Source organism: Hemitrygon akajei, chromosome 1 (genome assembly GCF_048418815.1).
Source record: "Hemitrygon akajei chromosome 1, sHemAka1.3, whole genome shotgun sequence".
NCBI classification, from domain to species: Eukaryota; Metazoa; Chordata; class Chondrichthyes; order Myliobatiformes; family Dasyatidae; genus Hemitrygon; species Hemitrygon akajei.
Genome location: NC_133124.1, coordinates 162136950 through 162164460, shown reverse-complemented (window position 1 = coordinate 162164460; position 27511 = coordinate 162136950). Strand labels below are relative to the sequence as shown.

The following is a 27511-nucleotide window of genomic DNA, read 5'->3' as shown; positions in this document are numbered from 1 at the left end:
TGTAGAGAACGGAGAAGGTTACAGGGACGGGTATAGAGAACGGAGAGGGTTACAGGAACGGGTGTAGAGAACGGAGAAGGTTACAGAGATGGGTGTAGAGAACGGAGAAGGTTACAGGGACGGGTGTAGAGAACGGAGAAGGTTACAGAGACGGGTGTAGGTAACGGAGAAGGTTACAGGGACGGGTGTAGAGAACGGAGAAGGTACAGAGATGGGTGTAGAGAACGGAGAAGGTTACAGGGACGGATGTAGAGAACGGAGAAGGTTACAGCGACGGGTGTAGAGAACGGAGAAGGTTACAGGGACGGGTGTAGAGAACGGAGAAGGTTACAGGAACGGGTGTAGAGAACGGAGAAGGTTACTGAGACGGGTGTAGAGAACGGAGAAGGTTACAGAGACAGGTGTTGAGAACGGAGAAGGTTACAGGGACGGGTGTAGAGAACGGAGAAGGTTATAGCGACGGGTGTAGAGAACGGAGAAGGTTACAGGGACGGGTGTAGAGAATGGAGGGGATTACAGAGACAAGGAGGGGTATCGAGAATGGAGAGGGTTACAGAGACCGAGGGGGGTAGAGAATGGAGAAGGTTACAGAGACGTGTGTAGAGAACGGAGAAGGTTACAGGGACGGGTGTAGAGAACGGAGACGGTTACAGGGAAGGGTGTAGAGAACGGAGAAGGTTACAGGGACGGGTGTAGAGAGCGGAGAAGGTTACAGGGACGGGTGTAGAGAACGGAGAAGGTTACAGGGACGGGTGTAGAGAACGGAGAAGGTTACAGGGACGGGTGTAGAGAACGGAGGTTACAGAGACGGGTGTAGAGAATGGAGAAGGTTACAGGGACGGGTGTAGAGAACGGAGAAGGTTACAGGGAAGGGTGTAGAGAACGGAAAAGGTTACAGAGACGGGTGTAGAGAACGGGGAAGGGTGTAGAGAACGGAGAAGGTTACAGGGACAGGTGTAGAGAACAGAGAAGGTTACAGAGACGGGTGTAGAGAACGGAGAAGGTTACAGGGACGGGTGTAGAGAACGGAGAAGGTTACAGGGACGGGTGTAGAGAACGGAGGTTACAGAGACGGGTGTAGAGAACAGAGAAGGTTACAGGGACGGGTGTAGAGAACGGAGAAGGTTACAGGGACGGGTGTAGAGAACGGAGGTTACAGAGACGGGTGTAGAGAACGGAGAAGGTTACAGAGACGGGTGTAGAGAACGGAGAAGGTTACAGGGACGGGTGTAGAGAATGGAGAAGGTTACAGAGACGGGTGTAGAGAACGGAGAAGGTTACAGGGACGGGTGTAGAGAACGGGAAGGTTACAGAGACGTGTGTAGAGAACGGAGAAGGTTACAGGGACGGGTGTAGAGAACGGAGAAGGTTACAGGGACGGGTGTAGAGTACGGAGAAGGTCACAGGGACGGTGTAGAGAACGGATAAGGTTACAGGGTCGGGTGTAGAGAACGGAGAAGGTTAGAGGGACGGGTGTAGAGAATGGAGAAGGTTAGAGGGACGGTGTAGAGAACGGAGAAGGTTACAGGGACGGGTGTAGAGAACGGAGAAGGTTACAGAGACGGGTGTAGAGAACGGAGAAGGTTACAGGGACGGGTGTAGAGAACGGAGAAGGTTACAGGAACGGGTGTAGAGAACGGAGAAGGTTACTGAGACGGGTGTAGAGAACGGAGAAGGTTACAGAGACAGGTGTTGAGAACGGAGAAGGTTACAGGGACGGGTGTAGAGAACGGAGAAGGTTATAGCGACGGGTGTAGAGAACGGAGAAGGTTACAGGGACGGGTGTAGAGAATGGAGGGGATTACAGAGACAAGGAGGGGTATCGAGAATGGAGAGGGTTACAGAGACCGAGGGGGGTAGAGAATGGAGAAGGTTACAGAGACGGGTGTAGAGAACGGAGAAGGTTACGGGGAAGGTTGTAGAGAACGGAGAAGGTTACAGGGACGGGTGTAGAGAACGGAGAAGGTTACAGAGATGGGTGTAGAGAACGGGGAAGGGTGTAGAGAACGGAGAAGGTTACAGGGACGGTGTAGAGAACGGAGAAGGTTACAGGGACGGGTGTAGAGAACGGAGAAGGTTACAGGGACGGGTGTAGAGAACGGAGAAGGTTACAGGGACGGGTGTAGAGAACGGAGGTTACAGAGACGGGTGTAGAGAATGGAGAAGGTTACAGGGACGGGTGTAGAGAACGGAGAAGGTTACAGGGAAGGGTGTAGAGAACGGAAAAGGTTACAGAGACGGGTGTAGAGAACGGGGAAGGGTGTAGAGAACGGAGAAGGTTACAGGGACAGGTGTAGAGAACGGAGAAGGTTACAGGGACGGGTGTAGAGAACGGAGAAGATTACAGGGACGGTGTAGAGAACGGAGAAGGTTACAGGGACGGGTGTCGAGAACGGAGAAGGTTACAGAGACGGGTGTAGAGAACGGAGAAGGTTACAGGGACGGGTGTAGAGAACGGAGAAGGTTACAGGGACGGGGGTAGAGAACGGAGAAGGTTACAGGGACGGGTGTAGAGAACGGAGAAGGTTACAGGGACGGGTGTAGAGAACGGAGAAGGTTACAGAGACGGGTGTAGAGAACGGGGAAGGGTGTAGAGAACGGAGAAGGTTACAGGGACGGGGGTAGAGAACGGAGAAGGTTACAGGGAGGGGTGTAGAGTACGGAGAAGGTCACAGGGACGGTGTAGAGAACGGATAAGGTTCCAGGGACGGGTGTAGAGAACGGAGAAGGTTAGAGGGACGGGTGTAGAGAATGGAGGGGATTGCAGAGGCAAGGAGGGGTATCGAGAATGGAGAGGGTTACAGAGACCGAGGGGGGTAGAGAATGGAGAAGGTTACAGAGACGGGTGTAGAGAACGGAGAAGGTTACGGGGAAGGGTGTAGAGAACGGAGAAGGTTACAGGGACGGGTGTAGAGAACGGAGAAGCTTACAGAGATGGGTGTAGAGAACGGGGAAGGGTGTAGAGAACGGAGAAGGTTACAGGGACGGGTGTAGATAACGGAGAAGGTTACAGAGACGGTGTAGAGAACGGAGAAGGTTACAGGGACGGGTGTAGAGAACGGAGAAGGTTACAGAGACGGGTGTAGAGAACGGAGAAGGTTACAGGGACGGGTGTAGAGAACGGAGAAGGTTACAGGAACGGGTGTAGAGAACGGAGAAGGTTACAGAGACGGGTGTAGAGAACGGAGAAGGTTACAGGGACGGGTGTAGAGAACGGAGAAGTTTACAGAGACGGGTGTTGAGAACGGAAAAGGTTACAGGGACGGGTGTAGAGAACGGAGAAGGTTATAGCGACGGGTGTAGAGAACGGAGAAGGTTACAGAGACGGGTGTAGAGAACGGAGAAGGTTACAGGGACGGGTGTAGAGAATGGAGAAGGTTACAGAGACGGGTGTAGAGAACGGAGAAGGTTACAGGGACGGGTGTAGAGAACGGGAAGGTTACAGAGACGTGTGTAGAGAACGGAGAAGGTTACAGGGACGGGTGTAGAGAACGGAGACGGTTACAGGGAAGGGTGTAGAGAACGGAGAAGGTTACAGGGACGGGTGTAGAGAACGGAGAAGGTTACAGAGACGGGTGTAGAGAACGGAGAAGGTTACAGGGACGGGTGTAGAGAACGGAGAAGGTTACAGGGACGGGTGTAGAGAACGGAGGTTACAGAGACGGGTGTAGAGAATGGAGAAGGTTACAGGGACGGGTGTAGAGAACGGAGAAGGTTACAGGGAAGGGTGAAGAGAACGGAAAAGGTTACAGAGACGGGTGTAGAGAACGGGGAAGGGTGTAGAGAACGGAGAAGCTTACAGGGACAGGTGTAGAGAACGGAGAAGGTTACAGGGACGGGTGTAGAGAACGGAGAAGATTACAGGGACGGTGTAGAGAACGGAGAAGGTTACAGGGACGGGTGTCGAGAACGGAGAGGGTTACAGAGACGGGTGTAGAGAACGGAGAAGGTTACAGAGATGGGTGTAGAGAACGGAGAAGGTTACAGGGACGGGTGTAGAAAACGGAGAAGGTTACAGAGACGGGTGTAGAGAACGGAGAAGGTTACAGGGACGGGGGTAGAGAACGGAGAAGGTTACAGAGACGGGTGTAGATAACGGAGAAGGTTACAGGGACGGGTGTAGTGAACGGAGAAGGTTACAAGGACGGGTGTAGAGAACGGAGAAGGTTACAGAGACGGGTGTAGAGAACGGGGAAGGGTGTAGAGAACGGAGAAGGTTACAGGGACGGGTGTAGAGAACGGAGAAGGTTACAGGGACGGGTGTAGAGAACGGAGAAGGTTACAGGGACGGTGTAGAGAACGGAGAAGGTTACAGAGACGGGTGTAGAGAACGGGGAAGGGTGTAGAGAACGGAGAAGGTTACAGGGACAGGTGTAGAGAACAGAGAAGGTTACAGAGACGGGTGTAGAGAACGGAGAAGGTTACAGGGACGGGTGTAGAGAACGGAGAAGGTTACAGGGAAGGGTGTAGAGAACGGAGAAGGTTACAGGGATGGGTGTAGAGAACGGAGAAGGTTACAGAGACGGGTGTAGAGAACGGGGAAGGGTGTAGAGAACGGAGAAGGTTACAGGGACGGGTGTAGAGAACGGAGAAGGTTACAGGGACGGGTGTAGAGAACGGAGAAGGTTACAGGGACGGTGTAGAGAACGGAGAAGGTTACAGGGACGGGTGTAGAGAACGGAGAAGGTTACAGAGACGGGTGTAGAGAACGGAGAAGGTTACAGGGACGGGTATAGAGAACGGAGAGGGTTACAGGAACGGGTGTAGAGAACGGAGAAGGTTACAGAGATGGGTGTAGAGAACGGAGAAGGTTACAGGGACGGGTGTAGAGAACGGAGAAGGTTACAGAGACGGGTGTAGGTAACGGAGAAGGTTACAGGGACGGGTGTAGAGAACGGAGAAGGTACAGAGATGGGTGTAGAGAACGGAGAAGGTTACAGGGACGGATGTAGAGAACGGAGAAGGTTACAGCGACGGGTGTAGAGAACGGAGAAGGTTACAGGGACGGGTGTAGATAACGGAGAAGGTTACAGAGACGGGTGTATAGAACGGAGAAGGTTACAGAGACAGGTGTAGAGAACGGAGAAGGTTACAGGGACGGGGGTAGAGAACGGAGAAGGTTACAGAGACGGGTGTAGAGAACGGAGAAGGTTACAGGGACGGGTGTAGAGAACGGAGAAGGTTACAGAGACGGGTGTAGAGAACGGAGAAGGTTACGGGGAAGGGTGTAGAGAACGGAGAAGGTTACAGGGACGGGTGTAGAGAACGGAGAAGGTTACAGAGACGGGTGTAGAGAACGGGGAAGGGTGTAGAGAACGGAGAAGGTTACAGGGACGGGTGTAGAGAACGGAGAAGGTTACAGGGACGGGTGTAGAGAACGGAGAAGTTTACAGGGACGGGTGTAGAGAACGGAGAAGGTTACAGAGACGGGTGTAGAGAACGGAGAAGGTTACAGGGACGGGTGTAGAGAACGGAGAAGGTTACAGGAATGGGTGTAGAGAACGGAGAAGGTTACAGAGACAGGTGTAGAGAACGGAGAAGGTTACAGGGACGGGTGTAGAGAACGGAGAAGGTTACAGAGACGGGTGTAGATAACGGAGAAGGTTACAGAGACGGTGTAGAGAACGGAGAAGGTTACAGGGACGGGTGTAGAGAACGGAGAAGGTTACAGAGACGGGTGTAGAGAACGGAGAAGGTTACAGGGACGGGTGTAGAGAACGGAGAAGGTTACAGGAACGGGTGTAGAGAACGGAGAAGGTTACAGAGACGGGTGTAGAGAACGGAGAAGGTTACAGGGACGGGTGTAGAGAACGGAGAAGTTTACAGAGACGGGTGTTGAGAACGGAAAAGGTTACAGGGACGGGTGTAGAGAACGGAGAAGGTTATAGCGACGGGTGTAGAGAACGGAGAAGGTTACAGAGATGGGTGTAGAGAACGGAGAAGGTTACAGGGACGGGTGTAGAGAATGGAGAAGGTTACAGAGATGGGTGTAGAGAACGGAGAAGGTTACAGGGACGGGTGTAGAGAACGGGAAGGTTACAGAGACGTGTGTAGAGAACGGAGAAGGTTACAGGGACGGGTGTAGAGAACGGAGACGGTTACAGGGAAGGGTGTAGAGAACGGAGAAGGTTACAGGGACGGGTGTAGAGAACGGAGAAGGTTACAGAGACGGGTGTAGAGAACGGAGAAGGTTACAGGGACGGGTGTAGAGAACGGAGAAGGTTACAGGGACGGGTGTAGAGAACGGAGGTTACAGAGACGGGTGTAGAGAATGGAGAAGGTTACAGGGACGGGTGTAGAGAACGGAGAAGGTTACAGGGAAGGGTGAAGAGAACGGAAAAGGTTACAGAGACGGGTGTAGAGAACGGGGAAGGGTGTAGAGAACGGAGAAGCTTACAGGGACAGGTGTAGAGAACGGAGAAGGTTACAGGGACGGGTGTAGAGAACGGAGAAGGTTACAGGGACGGTGTAGAGAACGGAGAAGGTTACAGGGACGGGTGTCGAGAACGGAGAGGGTTACAGAGACGGGTGTAGAGAACGGAGAAGGTTACAGAGATGGGTGTAGAGAACGGAGAAGGTTACAGGGACGGGTGTAGAAAACGGAGAAGGTTACAGAGACGGGTGTAGAGAACGGAGAAGGTTACAGGGACGGGGGTAGAGAACGGAGAAGGTTACAGAGACGGGTGTAGATAACGGAGAAGGTTACAGGGACGGGTGTAGTGAACGGAGAAGGTTACAAGGACGGGTGTAGAGAACGGAGAAGGTTACAGAGACGGGTGTAGAGAACGGGGAAGGGTGTAGAGAACGGAGAAGGTTACAGGGACGGGTGTAGAGAACGGAGAAGGTTACAGGGACGGGTGTAGAGAACGGAGAAGGTTACAGGGACGGTGTAGAGAACGGAGAAGGTTACAGAGACGGGTGTAGAGAACGGGGAAGGGTGTAGAGAACGGAGAAGGTTACAGGGACAGGTGTAGAGAACAGAGAAGGTTACAGAGACGGGTGTAGAGAACGGAGAAGGTTACAGGGACGGGTGTAGAGAACGGAGAAGGTTACAGGGAAGGGTGTAGAGAACGGAGAAGGTTACAGGGATGGGTGTAGAGAACGGAGAAGGTTACAGAGACGGGTGTAGAGAACGGGGAAGGGTGTAGAGAACGGAGAAGGTTACAGGGACGGGTGTAGAGAACGGAGAAGGTTACAGGGACGGGTGTAGAGAACGGAGAAGGTTACAGGGACGGTGTAGAGAACGGAGAAGGTTACAGGGACGGGTGTAGAGAACGGAGAAGGTTACAGAGACGGGTGTAGAGAACGGAGAAGGTTACAGGGACGGGTATAGAGAACGGAGAGGGTTACAGGAACGGGTGTAGAGAACGGAGAAGGTTACAGAGATGGGTGTACAGAACGGAGAAGGTTACTGGGACGGGTGTAGAGAACGGAGAAGGTTACAGAGACGGGTGTAGGTAACGGAGAAGGTTACAGGGACGGGTGTAGAGAACGGAGAAGGTACAGAGATGGGTGTAGAGAACGGAGAAGGTTACAGGGACGGATGTAGAGAACGGAGAAGGTTACAGCGACGGGTGTAGAGAACGGAGAAGGTTACAGGGACGGGTGTAGATAACGGAGAAGGTTACAGAGACGGGTGTAGATAACGGAGAAGGTTACAGGGACGGGTGTAGTGAACGGAGAAGGTTACAGGGACGGGTGTAGAGAACGGTGAAGGTTACAGAGACGGGTGTAGAGAACGGAGAAGGTTACAGGGACGGGTGCAGAAAACGGAGAAGGTTACAGAGACGGGTGTAGAGAACGGAGAAGGTTACAGTGACAGGTGTAGAGAACGGTGAAGGTTACAGGGACGGGGGTAGAGAACGGAGAAGGTTACAGAGACGGGTGTAGAGAACGGAGAAGGTTACAGGGACGGGTGTAGAGAACGGAGAAGGTAACAGAGACGGGTGTAGAGAACGGAGAAGGTTACAGGGAAGGGTGTAGAGAACGGAGAAGGTTACAGGGATGGGTGTAGAGAACGGAGAAGGTTACAGAGACGGGTGTAGAGAACGGGGAAGGGTGTAGAGAACGGAGAAGGTTACAGGGACGGGTGTAGAGAACGGAGAAGGTTACAGGGACGGGTGTAGAGTACGGAGAAGGTTACAGGGACGGTGTAGAGAACGGAGAAGGTTACAGGGACGGGTGTAGAGAACGGAGAAGGTTACAGAGACGGGTGTAGAGAACGGAGAAGGTTACAGGGACGGGTATAGAGAACGGAGAGGGTTACAGGAACGGGTGTAGAGAACGGAGAAGGTTACAGAGACGGGTGTAGAGAACGGAGAAGGTTACAGGGACGGGTGTAGAGAACGGAGAAGGTTACAGAGACGGGTGTAGATAACGGAGAAGGTTACAGGGACGGGTGTAGTGAACGGAGAAGGTTACAGGGACGGGTGTAGAGAACGGAGAAGGTTACAGGGACGGGTGTAGAAAACGGAGAAGGTTACAGAGACGGGTGTATAGAACGGAGAAGGTTACAGAGACAGGTGTAGAGAACGGAGAAGGTTACAGGGACGGGGGTAGAGAACGGAGAAGGTTACAGAGACGGGTGTAGAGAACGGAGAAGGTTACAGGGACGGGTGTAGAGAACGGAGAAGGTTACAGAGACGGGTGTAGAGAACGGAGAAGGTTACGGGGAAGGGTGTAGAGAACGGAGAAGGTTACAGGGACGGGTGTAGAGAACGGAGAAGGTTACAGAGACGGGTGTAGAGAACGGGGAAGGGTGTAGAGAACGGAGAAGGTTACAGGGACGGGTGTAGAGAACGGAGAAGGTTACAGGGACGGGTGTAGAGAACGGAGAAGGTTACAGAGATGGGTGTAGAGAACGGAGAAGTTTACAGGGACGGGTGTAGAGAACGGAGAAGGTTACAGAGACGGGTGTAGAGAACGGAGAAGGTTACAGGGACGGGTGTAGAGAACGGAGAAGGTTACAGGAATGGGTGTAGAGAACGGAGAAGGTTACAGAGACAGGTGTAGAGAACGGAGAAGGTTACAGGGACGGGTGTAGAGAACGGAGAAGGTTACAGAGACGGGTGTTGAGAACGGAGAAGGTTACAGGGACGGGTTTAGAGAACGTAGAAGGTTACAGCGACGGGTGTAGAGAACGGAGAAGGTTACAGGGACGGGTGTAGAGAACGGAGAAGGTTACAGAGACGGGTGTAGAGAACGGAGAAGGTTACAGGGACGGGTGTAGAGAACGGAGAAGGTTACAGGGACGGGTGTAGAGAACGGGAAGGTTACAGAGACGGGTGTAGAGAACGGAGAAGGTTACAGGGACGGGTGTAGAGAACGGAGAAGGTTACAGGGAAGGGTGTAGAGAACGGAGAAGGTTACAGGGACGGGTGTAGAGAACGGAGAAGGTTACAGAGACGGGTGTAGAGAACGGAGAAGGTTACAGGGACGGGTGTAGAGAACGGAGAAGGTTATTGAGACGGGTGTAGAGAACGGAGAAGGTTACAGGGACGGGTGTAGAGAACGGAGAAGGTTACAGGGACGGGTGTAGAGAATGGAAAAGGTTACAGAGACGGGTGTAGAGAACGGAGAAGGTTACAGAGACGGGTGTAGAGAACGGAGAAGGTTACAGGGACGGGTATAGAGAACGGAGAGGGTTACAGGAACGGGTGTAGAGAACGGAGAAGGTTACAGAGACGGGTGTAGAGAACGGAGAAGGTTACAGGGACGGGTGTAGATAACGGAGAAGGTTACAGGGACGGGTGTAGTGAACGGAGAAGGTTACAGGGACGGGTGTAGAGAACGGTGAAGGTTACAGAGACGGGTGTAGAGAACGGAGAAGGTTACAGGGACGGGTGCAGAAAACGGAGAAGGTTACAGAGACGGGTGTAGAGAACGGAGAAGGTTACAGTGACAGGTGTAGAGAACGGAGAAGGTTACAGGGACGGGGGTAGAGAACGGAGAAGGTTACAGAGACGGGTGTAGAGAACGGAGAAGGTTACAGGGACGGGTGTAGAGAACGGAGAAGGTTACAGAGACGGGTGTAGAGAACGGAGAAGGTTACAGGGAAGGGTGTAGAGAACGGAGAAGGTTACAGGGATGGGTGTAGAGAACGGAGAAGGTTACAGAGACGGGTGTAGAGAACGGGGAAGGGTGTAGAGAACGGAGAAGGTTACAGGGACGGGTGTAGAGAACGGAGAAGGTTACAGGGACGGGTGTAGAGAACGGAGAAGGTTACAGGGACGGTGTAGAGAACGGAGAAGGTTACAGGGACGGGTGTAGAGAACGGAGAAGGTTACAGAGACGGGTGTAGAGAACGGAGAAGGTTACAGGGACGGGTATAGAGAACGGAGAGGGTTACAGGAACGGGTGTAGCGAACGGAGAAGGTTACAGAGACGGGTGTAGAGAACGGAGAAGGTTACAGGGACGGGTGTAGAGAACGGAGAAGGTTACAGAGACGGGTGTAGAGAACGGAGAAGGTTACAGGGACGGGTGTAGAGAACGGAGAAGGTTACAGAGATGGGTGTAGAGAACGGAGAAGTTTACAGGGACGGGTGTAGAGAACGGAGAAGGTTACAGAGACGGGTGTAGAGAACGGAGAAGGTTACAGGGACGGGTGTAGAGAACGGAGAAGGTTACAGGGACGGGTGTAGAGAACGGAGAAGGTTACAGAGACGGGTGTTGAGAACGGAGAAGGTTACAGGGACGGGTTTAGAGAACGTAGAAGGTTACAGCGACGGGTGTAGAGAACGGAGAAGGTTACAGGGACGGGTGTAGAGAACGGAGAAGGTTACAGAGACGGGTGTAGAGAACGGAGAAGGTTACAGGGACGGGTGTAGAGAACGGAGAAGGTTACAGAGACGGGTGTTGAGAACGGAGAAGGTTACAGGAACGGGTTTAGAGAACGTAGAAGGTTACAGCGACGGGTGTAGGGAACGGAGAAGGTTACAGGGACGGGTGTAGAGAACGGAGAAGGTTACAGAGACGGGTGTAGAGAACGGAGAAGGTTACAGAGACGGGTGTATAGAACGGAGAAGGTTACAGAGACAGGTGTAGAGAACGGAGAAGGTTACAGGGACGGGGGTAGAGAACGGAGAAGGTTACAGAGACGGGTGTAGAGAACGGAGAAGGTTACAGGGACGGGTGTAGAGAACGGAGAAGGTTACAGAGACGGGTGTAGAGAACGGAGAAGGTTACGGGGAAGGGTGTAGAGAACGGAGAAGGTTACAGGGACGGGTGTAGAGAACGGAGAAGGTTACAGAGACGGGTGTAGAGAACGGGGAAGGGTGTAGAGAACGGAGAAGGTTACAGGGACGGGTGTAGAGAACGGAGAAGGTTACAGGGACGGGTGTAGAGAACGGAGAAGGTTACAGAGATGGGTGTAGAGAACGGAGAAGTTTACAGGGACGGGTGTAGAGAACGGAGAAGGTTACAGAGACGGGTGTAGAGAACGGAGAAGGTTACAGGGACGGGTGTAGAGAACGGAGAAGGTTACAGGAATGGGTGTAGAGAACGGAGAAGGTTACAGAGACAGGTGTAGAGAACGGAGAAGGTTACAGGGACGGGTGTAGAGAACGGAGAAGGTTACAGAGACGGTGTAGAGAACGGAGAAGGTTACAGGGACGGGTGTAGAGAACGGAGAAGGTTACAGAGACGGGTGTAGAGAACGGAGAAGGTTACAGGGACGGGTGTAGAGAACGGAGAAGGTTACAGGAACGGGTGTAGAGAACGGAGAAGGTTACAGAGACGGGTGTAGAGAACGGAGAAGGTTACAGGGACGGGTGTAGAGAACGGAGAAGTTTACAGAGACGGGTGTTGAGAACGGAAAAGGTTACAGGGACGGGTGTAGAGAACGGAGAAGGTTATAGCGACGGGTGTAGAGAACGGAGAAGGTTACAGAGACGGGTGTAGAGAACGGAGAAGGTTACAGGGACGGGTGTAGAGAATGGAGAAGGTTACAGAGACGGGTGTAGAGAACGGAGAAGGTTACAGGGACGGGTGTAGAGAACGGGAAGGTTACAGAGACGTGTGTAGAGAACGGAGAAGGTTACAGGGACGGGTGTAGAGAACGGAGACGGTTACAGGGAAGGGTGTAGAGAACGGAGAAGGTTACAGGGACGGGTGTAGAGAACGGAGAAGGTTACAGAGACGGGTGTAGAGAACGGAGAAGGTTACAGGGACGGGTGTAGAGAACGGAGAAGGTTACAGGGACGGGTGTAGAGAACGGAGGTTACAGAGACGGGTGTAGAGAATGGAGAAGGTTACAGGGACGGGTGTAGAGAACGGAGAAGGTTACAGGGAAGGGTGAAGAGAACGGAAAAGGTTACAGAGACGGGTGTAGAGAACGGGGAAGGGTGTAGAGAACGGAGAAGCTTACAGGGACAGGTGTAGAGAACGGAGAAGGTTACAGGGACGGGTGTAGAGAACGGAGAAGATTACAGGGACGGTGTAGAGAACGGAGAAGGTTACAGGGACGGGTGTCGAGAACGGAGAGGGTTACAGAGACGGGTGTAGAGAACGGAGAAGGTTACAGAGATGGGTGTAGAGAACGGAGAAGGTTACAGGGACGGGTGTAGAAAACGGAGAAGGTTACAGAGACGGGTGTAGAGAACGGAGAAGGTTACAGGGACGGGGGTAGAGAACGGAGAAGGTTACAGAGACGGGTGTAGATAACGGAGAAGGTTACAGGGACGGGTGTAGTGAACGGAGAAGGTTACAAGGACGGGTGTAGAGAACGGAGAAGGTTACAGAGACGGGTGTAGAGAACGGGGAAGGGTGTAGAGAACGGAGAAGGTTACAGGGACGGGTGTAGAGAACGGAGAAGGTTACAGGGACGGGTGTAGAGAACGGAGAAGGTTACAGGGACGGTGTAGAGAACGGAGAAGGTTACAGAGACGGGTGTAGAGAACGGGGAAGGGTGTAGAGAACGGAGAAGGTTACAGGGACAGGTGTAGAGAACAGAGAAGGTTACAGAGACGGGTGTAGAGAACGGAGAAGGTTACAGGGACGGGTGTAGAGAACGGAGAAGGTTACAGGGAAGGGTGTAGAGAACGGAGAAGGTTACAGGGATGGGTGTAGAGAACGGAGAAGGTTACAGAGACGGGTGTAGAGAACGGGGAAGGGTGTAGAGAACGGAGAAGGTTACAGGGACGGGTGTAGAGAACGGAGAAGGTTACAGGGACGGGTGTAGAGAACGGAGAAGGTTACAGGGACGGTGTAGAGAACGGAGAAGGTTACAGGGACGGGTGTAGAGAACGGAGAAGGTTACAGAGACGGGTGTAGAGAACGGAGAAGGTTACAGGGACGGGTATAGAGAACGGAGAGGGTTACAGGAACGGGTGTAGAGAACGGAGAAGGTTACGGGGAAGGGTGTAGGTAACGGAGAAGGTTACAGGGACGGGTGTAGAGAACGGAGAAGGTACAGAGATGGGTGTAGAGAACGGAGAAGGTTACAGGGACGGATGTAGAGAACGGAGAAGGTTACAGCGACGGGTGTAGAGAACGGAGAAGGTTACAGGGACGGGTGTAGATAACGGAGAAGGTTACAGAGACGGGTGTATAGAACGGAGAAGGTTACAGAGACAGGTGTAGAGAACGGAGAAGGTTACAGGGACGGGGGTAGAGAACGGAGAAGGTTACAGAGACGGGTGTAGAGAACGGAGAAGGTTACAGGGACGGGTGTAGAGAACGGAGAAGGTTACAGAGACGGGTGTAGAGAACGGAGAAGGTTACGGGGAAGGGTGTAGAGAACGGAGAAGGTTACAGGGACGGGTGTAGAGAACGGAGAAGGTTACAGAGACGGGTGTAGAGAACGGGGAAGGGTGTAGAGAACGGAGAAGGTTACAGGGACGGGTGTAGAGAACGGAGAAGGTTACAGGGACGGGTGTAGAGAACGGAGAAGGTTACAGAGATGGGTGTAGAGAACGGAGAAGTTTACAGGGACGGGTGTAGAGAACGGAGAAGGTTACAGAGACGGGTGTAGAGAACGGAGAAGGTTACAGGGACGGGTGTAGAGAACGGAGAAGGTTACAGGAATGGGTGTAGAGAACGGAGAAGGTTACAGAGACAGGTGTAGAGAACGGAGAAGGTTACAGGGACGGGTGTAGAGAACGGAGAAGGTTACAGAGACGGGTGTAGATAACGGAGAAGGTTACAGAGACGGTGTAGAGAACGGAGAAGGTTACAGGGACGGGTGTAGAGAACGGAGAAGGTTACAGAGACGGGTGTAGAGAACGGAGAAGGTTACAGGGACGGGTGTAGAGAACGGAGAAGGTTACAGGAACGGGTGTAGAGAACGGAGAAGGTTACAGAGACGGGTGTAGAGAACGGAGAAGGTTACAGGGACGGGTGTAGAGAACGGAGAAGTTTACAGAGACGGGTGTTGAGAACGGAAAAGGTTACAGGGACGGGTGTAGAGAACGGAGAAGGTTATAGCGACGGGTGTAGAGAACGGTGAAGGTTACAGAGATGGGTGTAGAGAACGGAGAAGGTTACAGGGACGGGTGTAGAGAATGGAGAAGGTTACAGAGATGGGTGTAGAGAACGGAGAAGGTTACAGGGACGGGTGTAGAGAACGGGAAGGTTACAGAGACGTGTGTAGAGAACGGAGAAGGTTACAGGGACGGGTGTAGAGAACGGAGACGGTTACAGGGAAGGGTGTAGAGAACGGAGAAGGTTACAGGGACGGGTGTAGAGAACGGAGAAGGTTACAGAGACGGGTGTAGAGAACGGAGAAGGTTACAGGGACGGGTGTAGAGAACGGAGAAGGTTACAGGGACGGGTGTAGAGAACGGAGGTTACAGAGACGGGTGTAGAGAATGGAGAAGGTTACAGGGACGGGTGTAGAGAACGGAGAAGGTTACAGGGAAGGGTGAAGAGAACGGAAAAGGTTACAGAGACGGGTGTAGAGAACGGGGAAGGGTGTAGAGAACGGAGAAGCTTACAGGGACAGGTGTAGAGAACGGAGAAGGTTACAGGGACGGGTGTAGAGAACGGAGAAGGTTACAGGGACGGTGTAGAGAACGGAGAAGGTTACAGGGACGGGTGTCGAGAACGGAGAGGGTTACAGAGACGGGTGTAGAGAACGGAGAAGGTTACAGAGATGGGTGTAGAGAACGGAGAAGGTTACAGGGACGGGTGTAGAAAACGGAGAAGGTTACAGAGACGGGTGTAGAGAACGGAGAAGGTTACAGGGACGGGGGTAGAGAACGGAGAAGGTTACAGAGACGGGTGTAGATAACGGAGAAGGTTACAGGGACGGGTGTAGTGAACGGAGAAGGTTACAAGGACGGGTGTAGAGAACGGAGAAGGTTACAGAGACGGGTGTAGAGAACGGGGAAGGGTGTAGAGAACGGAGAAGGTTACAGGGACGGGTGTAGAGAACGGAGAAGGTTACAGGGACGGGTGTAGAGAACGGAGAAGGTTACAGGGACGGTGTAGAGAACGGAGAAGGTTACAGAGACGGGTGTAGAGAACGGGGAAGGGTGTAGAGAACGGAGAAGGTTACAGGGACAGGTGTAGAGAACAGAGAAGGTTACAGAGACGGGTGTAGAGAACGGAGAAGGTTACAGGGACGGGTGTAGAGAACGGAGAAGGTTACAGGGAAGGGTGTAGAGAACGGAGAAGGTTACAGGGATGGGTGTAGAGAACGGAGAAGGTTACAGAGACGGGTGTAGAGAACGGGGAAGGGTGTAGAGAACGGAGAAGGTTACAGGGACGGGTGTAGAGAACGGAGAAGGTTACAGGGACGGGTGTAGAGAACGGAGAAGGTTACAGGGACGGTGTAGAGAACGGAGAAGGTTACAGGGACGGGTGTAGAGAACGGAGAAGGTTACAGAGACGGGTGTAGAGAACGGAGAAGGTTACAGGGACGGGTATAGAGAACGGAGAGGGTTACAGGAACGGGTGTAGAGAACGGAGAAGGTTACAGAGATGGGTGTAGAGAACGGAGAAGGTTACTGGGACGGGTGTAGAGAACGGAGAAGGTTACAGAGACGGGTGTAGGTAACGGAGAAGGTTACAGGGACGGGTGTAGAGAACGGAGAAGGTACAGAGATGGGTGTAGAGAACGGAGAAGGTTACAGGGACGGATGTAGAGAACGGAGAAGGTTACAGCGACGGGTGTAGAGAACGGAGAAGGTTACAGGGACGGGTGTAGATAACGGAGAAGGTTACAGAGACGGGTGTAGATAACGGAGAAGGTTACAGGGACGGGTGTAGTGAACGGAGAAGGTTACAGGGACGGGTGTAGAGAACGGTGAAGGTTACAGAGACGGGTGTAGAGAACGGAGAAGGTTACAGGGACGGGTGCAGAAAACGGAGAAGGTTACAGAGACGGGTGTAGAGAACGGAGAAGGTTACAGTGACAGGTGTAGAGAACGGTGAAGGTTACAGGGACGGGGGTAGAGAACGGAGAAGGTTACAGAGACGGGTGTAGAGAACGGAGAAGGTTACAGGGACGGGTGTAGAGAACGGAGAAGGTAACAGAGACGGGTGTAGAGAACGGAGAAGGTTACAGGGAAGGGTGTAGAGAACGGAGAAGGTTACAGGGATGGGTGTAGAGAACGGAGAAGGTTACAGAGACGGGTGTAGAGAACGGGGAAGGGTGTAGAGAACGGAGAAGGTTACAGGGACGGGTGTAGAGAACGGAGAAGGTTACAGGGACGGGTGTAGAGTACGGAGAAGGTTACAGGGACGGTGTAGAGAACGGAGAAGGTTACAGGGACGGGTGTAGAGAACGGAGAAGGTTACAGAGACGGGTGTAGAGAACGGAGAAGGTTACAGGGACGGGTATAGAGAACGGAGAGGGTTACAGGAACGGGTGTAGAGAACGGAGAAGGTTACAGAGACGGGTGTAGAGAACGGAGAAGGTTACAGGGACGGGTGTAGAGAACGGAGAAGGTTACAGAGACGGGTGTAGATAACGGAGAAGGTTACAGGGACGGGTGTAGTGAACGGAGAAGGTTACAGGGACGGGTGTAGAGAACGGAGAAGGTTACAGGGACGGGTGTAGAAAACGGAGAAGGTTACAGAGACGGGTGTATAGAACGGAGAAGGTTACAGAGACAGGTGTAGAGAACGGAGAAGGTTACAGGGACGGGGGTAGAGAACGGAGAAGGTTACAGAGACGGGTGTAGAGAACGGAGAAGGTTACAGGGACGGGTGTAGAGAACGGAGAAGGTTACAGAGACGGGTGTAGAGAACGGAGAAGGTTACGGGGAAGGGTGTAGAGAACGGAGAAGGTTACAGGGACGGGTGTAGAGAACGGAGAAGGTTACAGAGACGGGTGTAGAGAACGGGGAAGGGTGTAGAGAACGGAGAAGGTTACAGGGACGGGTGTAGAGAACGGAGAAGGTTACAGGGACGGGTGTAGAGAACGGAGAAGGTTACAGAGATGGGTGTAGAGAACGGAGAAGTTTACAGGGACGGGTGTAGAGAACGGAGAAGGTTACAGAGACGGGTGTAGAGAACGGAGAAGGTTACAGGGACGGGTGTAGAGAACGGAGAAGGTTACAGGAATGGGTGTAGAGAACGGAGAAGGTTACAGAGACAGGTGTAGAGAACGGAGAAGGTTACAGGGACGGGTGTAGAGAACGGAGAAGGTTACAGAGACGGGTGTTGAGAACGGAGAAGGTTACAGGGACGGGTTTAGAGAACGTAGAAGGTTACAGCGACGGGTGTAGAGAACGGAGAAGGTTACAGGGACGGGTGTAGAGAACGGAGAAGGTTACAGAGACGGGTGTAGAGAACGGAGAAGGTTACAGGGACGGGTGTAGAGAACGGAGAAGGTTACAGGGACGGGTGTAGAGAACGGGAAGGTTACAGAGACGGGTGTAGAGAACGGAGAAGGTTACAGGGACGGGTGTAGAGAACGGAGAAGGTTACAGGGAAGGGTGTAGAGAACGGAGAAGGTTACAGGGACGGGTGTAGAGAACGGAGAAGGTTACAGAGACGGGTGTAGAGAACGGAGAAGGTTACAGGGACGGGTGTAGAGAACGGAGAAGGTTATTGAGACGGGTGTAGAGAACGGAGAAGGTTACAGGGACGGGTGTAGAGAACGGAGAAGGTTACAGGGACGGGTGTAGAGAATGGAAAAGGTTACAGAGACGGGTGTAGAGAACGGAGAAGGTTACAGAGACGGGTGTAGAGAACGGAGAAGGTTACAGGGACGGGTATAGAGAACGGAGAGGGTTACAGGAACGGGTGTAGAGAACGGAGAAGGTTACAGAGACGGGTGTAGAGAACGGAGAAGGTTACAGGGACGGGTGTAGATAACGGAGAAGGTTACAGGGACGGGTGTAGTGAACGGAGAAGGTTACAGGGACGGGTGTAGAGAACGGTGAAGGTTACAGAGACGGGTGTAGAGAACGGAGAAGGTTACAGGGACGGGTGCAGAAAACGGAGAAGGTTACAGAGACGGGTGTAGAGAACGGAGAAGGTTACAGTGACAGGTGTAGAGAACGGAGAAGGTTACAGGGACGGGGGTAGAGAACGGAGAAGGTTACAGAGACGGGTGTAGAGAACGGAGAAGGTTACAGGGACGGGTGTAGAGAACGGAGAAGGTTACAGAGACGGGTGTAGAGAACGGAGAAGGTTACAGGGAAGGGTGTAGAGAACGGAGAAGGTTACAGGGATGGGTGTAGAGAACGGAGAAGGTTACAGAGACGGGTGTAGAGAACGGGGAAGGGTGTAGAGAACGGAGAAGGTTACAGGGACGGGTGTAGAGAACGGAGAAGGTTACAGGGACGGGTGTAGAGAACGGAGAAGGTTACAGGGACGGTGTAGAGAACGGAGAAGGTTACAGGGACGGGTGTAGAGAACGGAGAAGGTTACAGAGACGGGTGTAGAGAACGGAGAAGGTTACAGGGACGGGTATAGAGAACGGAGAGGGTTACAGGAACGGGTGTAGCGAACGGAGAAGGTTACAGAGACGGGTGTAGAGAACGGAGAAGGTTACAGGGACGGGTGTAGAGAACGGAGAAGGTTACAGAGACGGGTGTAGAGAACGGAGAAGGTTACAGGGACGGGTGTAGAGAACGGAGAAGGTTACAGAGATGGGTGTAGAGAACGGAGAAGTTTACAGGGACGGGTGTAGAGAACGGAGAAGGTTACAGAGACGGGTGTAGAGAACGGAGAAGGTTACAGGGACGGGTGTAGAGAACGGAGAAGGTTACAGGGACGGGTGTAGAGAACGGAGAAGGTTACAGAGACGGGTGTTGAGAACGGAGAAGGTTACAGGGACGGGTTTAGAGAACGTAGAAGGTTACAGCGACGGGTGTAGAGAACGGAGAAGGTTACAGGGACGGGTGTAGAGAACGGAGAAGGTTACAGAGACGGGTGTAGAGAACGGAGAAGGTTACAGGGACGGGTGTAGAGAACGGAGAAGGTTACAGAGACGGGTGTTGAGAACGGAGAAGGTTACAGGAACGGGTTTAGAGAACGTAGAAGGTTACAGCGACGGGTGTAGGGAACGGAGAAGGTTACAGGGACGGGTGTAGAGAACGGAGAAGGTTACAGAGACGGGTGTAGAGAACGGAGAAGGTTACAGAGACGGGTGTATAGAACGGAGAAGGTTACAGAGACAGGTGTAGAGAACGGAGAAGGTTACAGGGACGGGGGTAGAGAACGGAGAAGGTTACAGAGACGGGTGTAGAGAACGGAGAAGGTTACAGGGACGGGTGTAGAGAACGGAGAAGGTTACAGAGACGGGTGTAGAGAACGGAGAAGGTTACGGGGAAGGGTGTAGAGAACGGAGAAGGTTACAGGGACGGGTGTAGAGAACGGAGAAGGTTACAGAGACGGGTGTAGAGAACGGGGAAGGGTGTAGAGAACGGAGAAGGTTACAGGGACGGGTGTAGAGAACGGAGAAGGTTACAGGGACGGGTGTAGAGAACGGAGAAGGTTACAGAGATGGGTGTAGAGAACGGAGAAGTTTACAGGGACGGGTGTAGAGAACGGAGAAGGTTACAGAGACGGGTGTAGAGAACGGAGAAGGTTACAGGGACGGGTGTAGAGAACGGAGAAGGTTACAGGAATGGGTGTAGAGAACGGAGAAGGTTACAGAGACAGGTGTAGAGAACGGAGAAGGTTACAGGGACGGGTGTAGAGAACGGAGAAGGTTACAGAGACGGGTGTTGAGAACGGAGAAGGTTACAGGGACGGGTTTAGAGAACGTAGAAGGTTACAGCGACGGGTGTAGAGAACGGAGAAGGTTACAGGGACGGGTGTAGAGAACGGAGAAGGTTACAGAGACGGGTGTAGAGAACGGAGAAGGTTACAGGGACGGGGGTAGAGAACGGAGAAGGTTACAGAGACGGGTGTAGAGAACGGAGAAGGTTACAGGGACGGGTGTAGAGAACGGAGAAGGTTACAGAGACGGGTGTAGAGAACGGAGAAGGTTACGGGGAAGGGTGTAGAGAACGGAGAAGGTTACAGGGACGGGTGTAGAGAACGGAGAAGGTTACAGAGACGGGTGTAGAGAACGGGGAAGGGTGTAGAGAACGGAGAAGGTTACAGGGACGGGTGTAGAGAACGGAGAAGGTTACAGGGACGGGTGTAGAGAACGGAGAAGGTTACAGAGATGGGTGTAGAGAACGGAGAAGTTTACAGGGACGGGTGTAGAGAACGGAGAAGGTTACAGAGACGGGTGTAGAGAACGGAGAAGGTTACAGGGACGGGTGTAGAGAACGGAGAAGGTTACAGGAATGGGTGTAGAGAACGGAGAAGGTTACAGAGACAGGTGTAGAGAACGGAGAAGGTTACAGGGACGGGTGTAGAGAACGGAGAAGGTTACAGAGACGGGTGTTGAGAACGGAGAAGGTTACAGGGACGGGTTTAGAGAACGTAGAAGGTTACAGCGACGGGTGTAGAGAACGGAGAAGGTTACAGGGACGGGTGTAGAGAACGGAGAAGGTTACAGAGACGGGTGTAGAGAACGGAGAAGGTTACAGGGACGGGTGTAGAGAACGGAGAAGGTTACAGGGACGGGTGTAGAGAACGGGAAGGTTACAGAGACGGGTGTAGAGAACGGAGAAGGTTACAGGGACGGGTGTAGAGAACGGAGAAGGTTACAGGGAAGGGTGTAGAGAACGGAGAAGGTTACAGGGACGGGTGTAGAGAACGGAGAAGGTTACAGAGACGGGTGTAGAGAACGGAGAAGGTTACAGGGACGGGTGTAGAGAACGGAGAAGGTTATTGAGACGGGTGTAGAGAACGGAGAAGGTTACAGGGACGGGTGTAGAGAACGGAGAAGGTTACAGGGACGGGTGTAGAGAATGGAAAAGGTTACAGAGACGGGTGTAGAGAACGGAGAAGGTTACAGAGACGGGTGTAGAGAACGGAGAAGGTTACAGGGACGGGTATAGAGAACGGAGAGGGTTACAGGAACGGGTGTAGAGAACGGAGAAGGTTACAGAGACGGGTGTAGAGAACGGAGAAGGTTACAGGGACGGGTGTAGATAACGGAGAAGGTTACAGGGACGGGTGTAGTGAACAGAGAAGGTTACAGGGACGGGTGTAGAGAACGGTGAAGGTTACAGAGACGGGTGTAGAGAACGGAGAAGGTTACAGGGACGGGTGCAGAAAACGGAGAAGGTTACAGAGACGGGTGTAGAGAACGGAGAAGGTTACAGTGACAGGTGTAGAGAACGGAGAAGGTTACAGGGACGGGGGTAGAGAACGGAGAAGGTTACAGAGACGGGTGTAGAGAACGGAGAAGGTTACAGGGACGGGTGTAGAGAACGGAGAAGGTTACAGAGACGGGTGTAGAGAACGGAGAAGGTTACAGGGAAGGGTGTAGAGAACGGAGAAGGTTACAGGGATGGGTGTAGAGAACGGAGAAGGTTACAGAGACGGGTGTAGAGAACGGGGAAGGGTGTAGAGAACGGAGAAGTTTACAGGGACGGGTGTAGAGAACGGAGAAGGTTACAGGGACGGGTGTAGAGAACGGAGAAGGTTACAGGGACGGTGTAGAGAACGGAGAAGGTTACAGGGACGGGTGTAGAGAACGGAGAAGGTTACAGAGACGGGTGTAGAGAACGGAGAAGGTTACAGGGACGGGTATAGAGAACGGAGAGGGTTACAGGAACGGGTGTAGCGAACGGAGAAGGTTACAGAGACGGGTGTAGAGAACGGAGAAGGTTACAGGGACGGGTGTAGAGAACGGAGAAGGTTACAGAGACGGGTGTAGAGAACGGAGAAGGTTACAGGGACGGGTGTAGAGAACGGAGAAGGTTACAGAGATGGGTGTAGAGAACGGAGAAGTTTACAGGGACGGGTGTAGAGAACGGAGAAGGTTACAGAGACGGGTGTAGAGAACGGAGAAGGTTACAGGGACGGGTGTAGAGAACGGAGAAGGTTACAGGGACGGGTGTAGAGAACGGAGAAGGTTACAGAGACGGGTGTTGAGAACGGAGAAGGTTACAGGGACGGGTTTAGAGAAAGTAGAAGGTTACAGCGACGGGTGTAGAGAACGGAGAAGGTTACAGGGACGGGTGTAGAGAACGGAGAAGGTTACAGAGACGGGTGTAGAGAACGGAGAAGGTTACAGGGACGGGTGTAGAGAACGGAGAAGGTTACAGGGACGGGTGTAGAGAACGGAGAAGGTTACAGGGACGGGTGTAGAGAACGGAGAAGGTTACAGGGACGGGTGTAGAGAACGGAGAAGGTTACAGGGAAGGGTGTAGAGAACGGAGAAGGTTACAGGGACGGGTGTAGAGAACGGAGAAGGTTACAGAGACGGGTGTAGAGAACGGAGAAGGTTACAGGGACGGGTGTAGAGAACGGAGAAGGTTACTGAGACGGGTGTAGAGAACGGAGAAGGTTACAGGGACGGGTGTAGAGAACGGAGAAGGTTACAGGGACGGGTGTAGAGAATGGAAAAGGTTACAGAGACGGGTGTAGAGAACGGGGAAGGGTGTAGAGAACGGAGAAGGTTACAGCGACGAGTGTAGAGAACGGAGAAGGTTACAGGGACGGGTGTAGAGAACGGAGAAGGTTACAGGGACGGTGTAGAGAACGGAGAAGGTTACAGGGACGGGTGTCGAGAACGGAGAAGGTTACAGAGACGGGTGTAGAGAACGGAGAAGGTTACAGAGACGGGTGTAGAGAACGGAGAAGGTTACAGGGACGGGTGTAGAAAATGGAGAAGGTTACAGAGACGGGTGTAGAGAACGGAGAAGGTTACAGAGACGGGTGTAGAGAACGGAGAAGGTTACAGGGACGGGTTAGAGAACGGAGAAGGTTACAGAGACGGGTGTAGAGAACGGAGAAGGTTACAGGGACGGGTGTAGAGAACGGAGAAGGTTACAGAGACGGGTGTTGAGAACGGAGAAGGTTACAGGGACGGGTGTAGAGAACGGAGAAGGTTATAGCGACGGGTGTAGAGAACGGAGAAGGTTACAGGGACGGGTGTAGAGAACTGAGAATGTTACAGAGACGGGTGTAGAGAACGGAGAAGGTTACAGGGACGGGTGTAGAGAACGGGAAGGTTACAGAGACGGGTGTAGAGAACGGAGAAGGTTACAGGGACGGGTGTAGAGAACAGAGAAGGTTACAGGGAAGGGTGTAGAGAACGGAGAAGGTTACAGGGACGGGTGTAGAGAACGGAGAAGGTTACAGAGACGGGTGTAGAGAACGGAGAAGGTTACAGGGACGGGTGTAGAGAACGGAGAAGGTTACAGGGACGGGTGTAGAGAACGGAAAAGGTTACAGAGACGGGTGTAGAGAACGGGGAAGGGTGTAGAGAACGGAGAAGGTTACAGGGACGGGTGTAGAGAACGGAGAAGGTTACAGGGACGGGTGTAGAGAACGGAGAAGATTACAGGGACGGTGTAGAGAACGGAGAAGGTTACAGGGACGGGTGTCGAGAACGGAGAAGGTTACAGAGACGGGTGTAGAGAACGGAGAAGGTTACAGAGACGGGTGTAGAGAACGGAGAAGGTTACAGGGACGGGTGTAGAAAACGGAGAAGGTTACAGAGACGGGTGTAGAGAACGGAGAAGGTTACAGAGACGGGTGTAGAGAACGGGGAAGGGTGTAGAGAACGGAGAAGGTTACAGGGACGCGTGTAGAGAATGGAGAAGGTTACAGGGACGGGTGTAGAGAACGGAGAAGGTTACAGGGACGGTGTAGAGAACGGAGAAGGTTTCAGGGACGGATGTAGAGAACGGAGGTTACAGGGACGGGTTTAGAGAACGGAGAAGGTTTCAGGAACGGGTGTAGAGAACGGAGAAGGTTACAGAAACGGGTGTAGAAAACGGAGAAGGTTACAGGGACGGGTTTAGAGAACGGGGAAGGGTGTAGAGAACGGAGAAGGTTACAGGGACGCGTGTAGAGAACGGAGAAGGTTACAGGGACGGGTGTAGAGAACGGAGAAGGTTACAGGGACGGTGTAGAGAACGGAGAAGGTTACAGGGACGGGTGTAGAGAACGGAGAAGGTTACAGGGACGGGTTTAGAGAACGGGGAAGGGTGTAGAGAACGGAGAAGGTTACTGGAACGCGTGTAGAGAACGGAGATGGTTACAGGGACGGGTGTAGAGAACGGAGAAGGTTACAGGGACGGTGTAGAGAACGGAGAAGGTTACAGGGACGGGTGTAGAGAACGGAGAAGGTTACAGGGACGGGTTTAGAGAACGGAGAAGGTTTCAGGAACGGGTGTAGAGAACGGAGAAGGTTACAGAGACGGGTGTAGAGAACGGATAAGGTTACAGGGACGGGTGTAGAAAACGGAGAAGGTTACAGAGACGGGTGTAGAGAACGGAGAAGGTTACAGGGACGTGTGTAGAGAACGGAGAAGGTTACAGGGACGGTGTAGAGAACGGAGAAGGTTACAGGGACGGGTGTAGAGAACGGAGAAGGTTACAGGGACGGGTTTAGAGAACGGAGAAGGTTACAGAGATGTGTGTAGAGAACGGAGAAGGTTACAGGGACGGTGTAGAGAACGGAGAAGGTTACAGGGACGGGTGTAGAGAACGGAGAAGGTTACAGGGACGGATTTAGAGAACGGGGAAGGGTGTAGAGAACGGAGAAGGTTACAGAGACGCGTGTAGAGAACGGTGAAGGTTACAGGGACGGGTGTAGAGAACGGAGAAGGTTACAGGGACGGTGTAGAGAACGGAGAAGGTTACAGGGACGGGTGTAGAGAACGGAGAAGGTTACAGGGACGGGTTTAGAGAACGGGGAAGGGTGTAGAGAACGGAGAAGGTTACAGGGACGCGTGTAGAGAACGGAGAAGGTTACAGGGACGGGTGTAGAGAACGGAGAAGGTTACAGGGACGGTGTAGAGAACGGAGAAGGTTACAGAGACGGGTGTAGAGAACGGATAAGGTTACAGGGACGGGTGTAGAGAACGGAGAAGGTTACAGAGACGGGTGTAGAGAACGGAGAAGGTTACAGGGACGGGTGTAGAGAACGGAGAAGGTTACAGAGACGGGTGTAGAGAACGGAGAAGGTTACAGGGACGGGTGTAGAGAACGGAGAAGGTTACAGGGACGGGTGTAGAGAACGGAGAAGGTTACAGAGACGGGTGTAGAGAACGGAGAAGGTTACAGGGACGGGTGTAGAGAACGGAGAAGGTTACAGAGACGGGTGTAGAGAACGGAGAATGTTACAGAGACGGGTGTAGAGAACGGAGAATGTTACAGAGACGGGTGTAGAGAATGGAGAAGGTTACAGGGACGGGTGTAGAGAACGGGGAAGGTTACAGGGACGGGTGTAGAGAACGGAGAAGGTTACAGGGACGGGTGTAGAGAATGGAGAAGGTTACAGAGACGGGTGTAGAGAACGGAGAACGTTACAGGGACGGGTGTAGAGAACGGAGACGGTTACAGGGATGGGTGTAGAGAACGGAGAAGGTTACAGAGACGGGTGTAGAGAACGGAGAAGGTTACAGGGACGGGTGTAGAGAACGGAGAAGGTTACAGCGTCGGGTGTAGAGAATGGAGGGGATTACAGAGACAAGGAGGGGTATAGGGAATGGAGGAGGTCACAGAGACAGGGACGGGTGTAGAGAATGGAGGGGATTACAGAGACAAGGAGGGGTATCGAGAATGGAGAGGGTTACAGAGAACGAGGGGGGTAGAGAATGGAGAAGGTTACAGAGACATGGAAGGGTGTAGAAAATGGAAAAGGTTACAGAGACGGACGGGTGTAGAGAATGGAGGGGATTACAGAGACAAGGAGGGGTATCAGGAATGGAGGGGGTCACAGAGACAGGGACGGGTGTAGAGAATGGAGGGGATTATAGAGACAAGGAGGGGTATCAGGAATGGTGAAGGTTACAGAGACAGGGAAGGTTGTAGGGGTCACAGAGACGGATGTGGAGCTGGTGGTGGCAAAGAGGGTGGTAAGGGCGAGGTGAGGTTTCAGAGATGGAGGAGTTCGCAAACGTAGGTGACCATTTTGAAAAGCAAACTTAAGTTGAACAGTCCAGGCTCCTGAGTGCAGGGATCAATGCTACACTGGCTAATACAAGGAGTATGAGCAAATTGTCCAGAACAGTGGAACTCTTCACTCACCGTCAGCAGGGAGCGACACTCGCTCAGGCAGACAATGGTCATTATAATCAAGCTGAGCAAGAGCAGTTTCGACTGGGAGCTCTTCATCATTGCGTCTCTGTCTCTGTCTCTCTTTGTATCTTCAGCCTCTGCTTTGTCTCTCTGCTGTGGTCGAGGCAGCACACTCCAATTTATACTCCCAGTGGTGGTATTGACCTGAAGAGGTTCTGTTGTGTGGTCACTGACCCAGGGAATCTTCCCTGGAACTGTGTTTTCCAAACACTCTGCCGATGTTGACATTCGAGCGGGTGCCGGAACTAGCTGGCGAGGACATGTGGTGGGAGAGGCTAAGGGAGATAGAGTCAGCCTGGTGCTGAGGAACTGGCATGATCTGCAAATACTGGCACCATCCCAAACCCTGTAGCTCTCTCCTGTAAAATGAACCCCCCCCTCCCCCACTCCTGCCACTCCTCGACCCTCCGCAATACTCCAAGTTAATATCTTCCCACATCCTCAGCGTCACTATCCAAACATCTGTTATTCCTGGCAGGTCGTAGAATTTTCTCCCACTGGAGGTCATCAACTTCAACTTGTTATCAGATGTTCAAATTCCCTTCCCTCTCAGCTTCTACATCCCTCCCTGTGTCTCTAACACCTTCCTTCCCATGCAACCCTCCCAGGCTCTGTACCCCTCCTATCTCTGTGACGCCCTCTGGCCCCTACACCCCTTCCGTCTGTGGTCTCACCTCAATCCCCTACATCATGCCCTGTCTCAGTGAACATCTCAGACCTCTAACCCCTCCCCATCTCAGTGACCCCTACAATACTCACTGTCATTGTGACCTCCCTCTGGCCCCTACACCCCTCCCCATCTCTGACCCCTACAATACTCACTGTCATTGTGACCTCCCTCTGGCCCCTACACCCCTCCCCATCTCTGACCCCTACAATACTCACTGTCATTGTGACCTCCCTCTGGCCCCTACACCCCTCCCTATCTCAGTGACCCCTACAATACTCACTGTCATT

General features: G+C 52.8%; 1 protein-coding gene across 1 annotated transcript in view; it reads right to left on the bottom strand.

Annotated features, from left to right (window-relative positions):
- The window catches only part of hamp (hepcidin antimicrobial peptide), a 43834-nt gene extending 17173 nt beyond the window's left edge, over positions 1–26661 (bottom strand). Inside the window, exon 1 of the mRNA XM_073058739.1 lies at positions 26504–26661. Coding sequence (XP_072914840.1) covers positions 26504–26593 — 90 coding nt within the window. The 5' untranslated portion in view covers positions 26594–26661. The remainder of the gene's footprint in view (positions 1–26503) is intronic.
- Between the last annotated feature and the right edge of the window lie 850 nt (positions 26662–27511).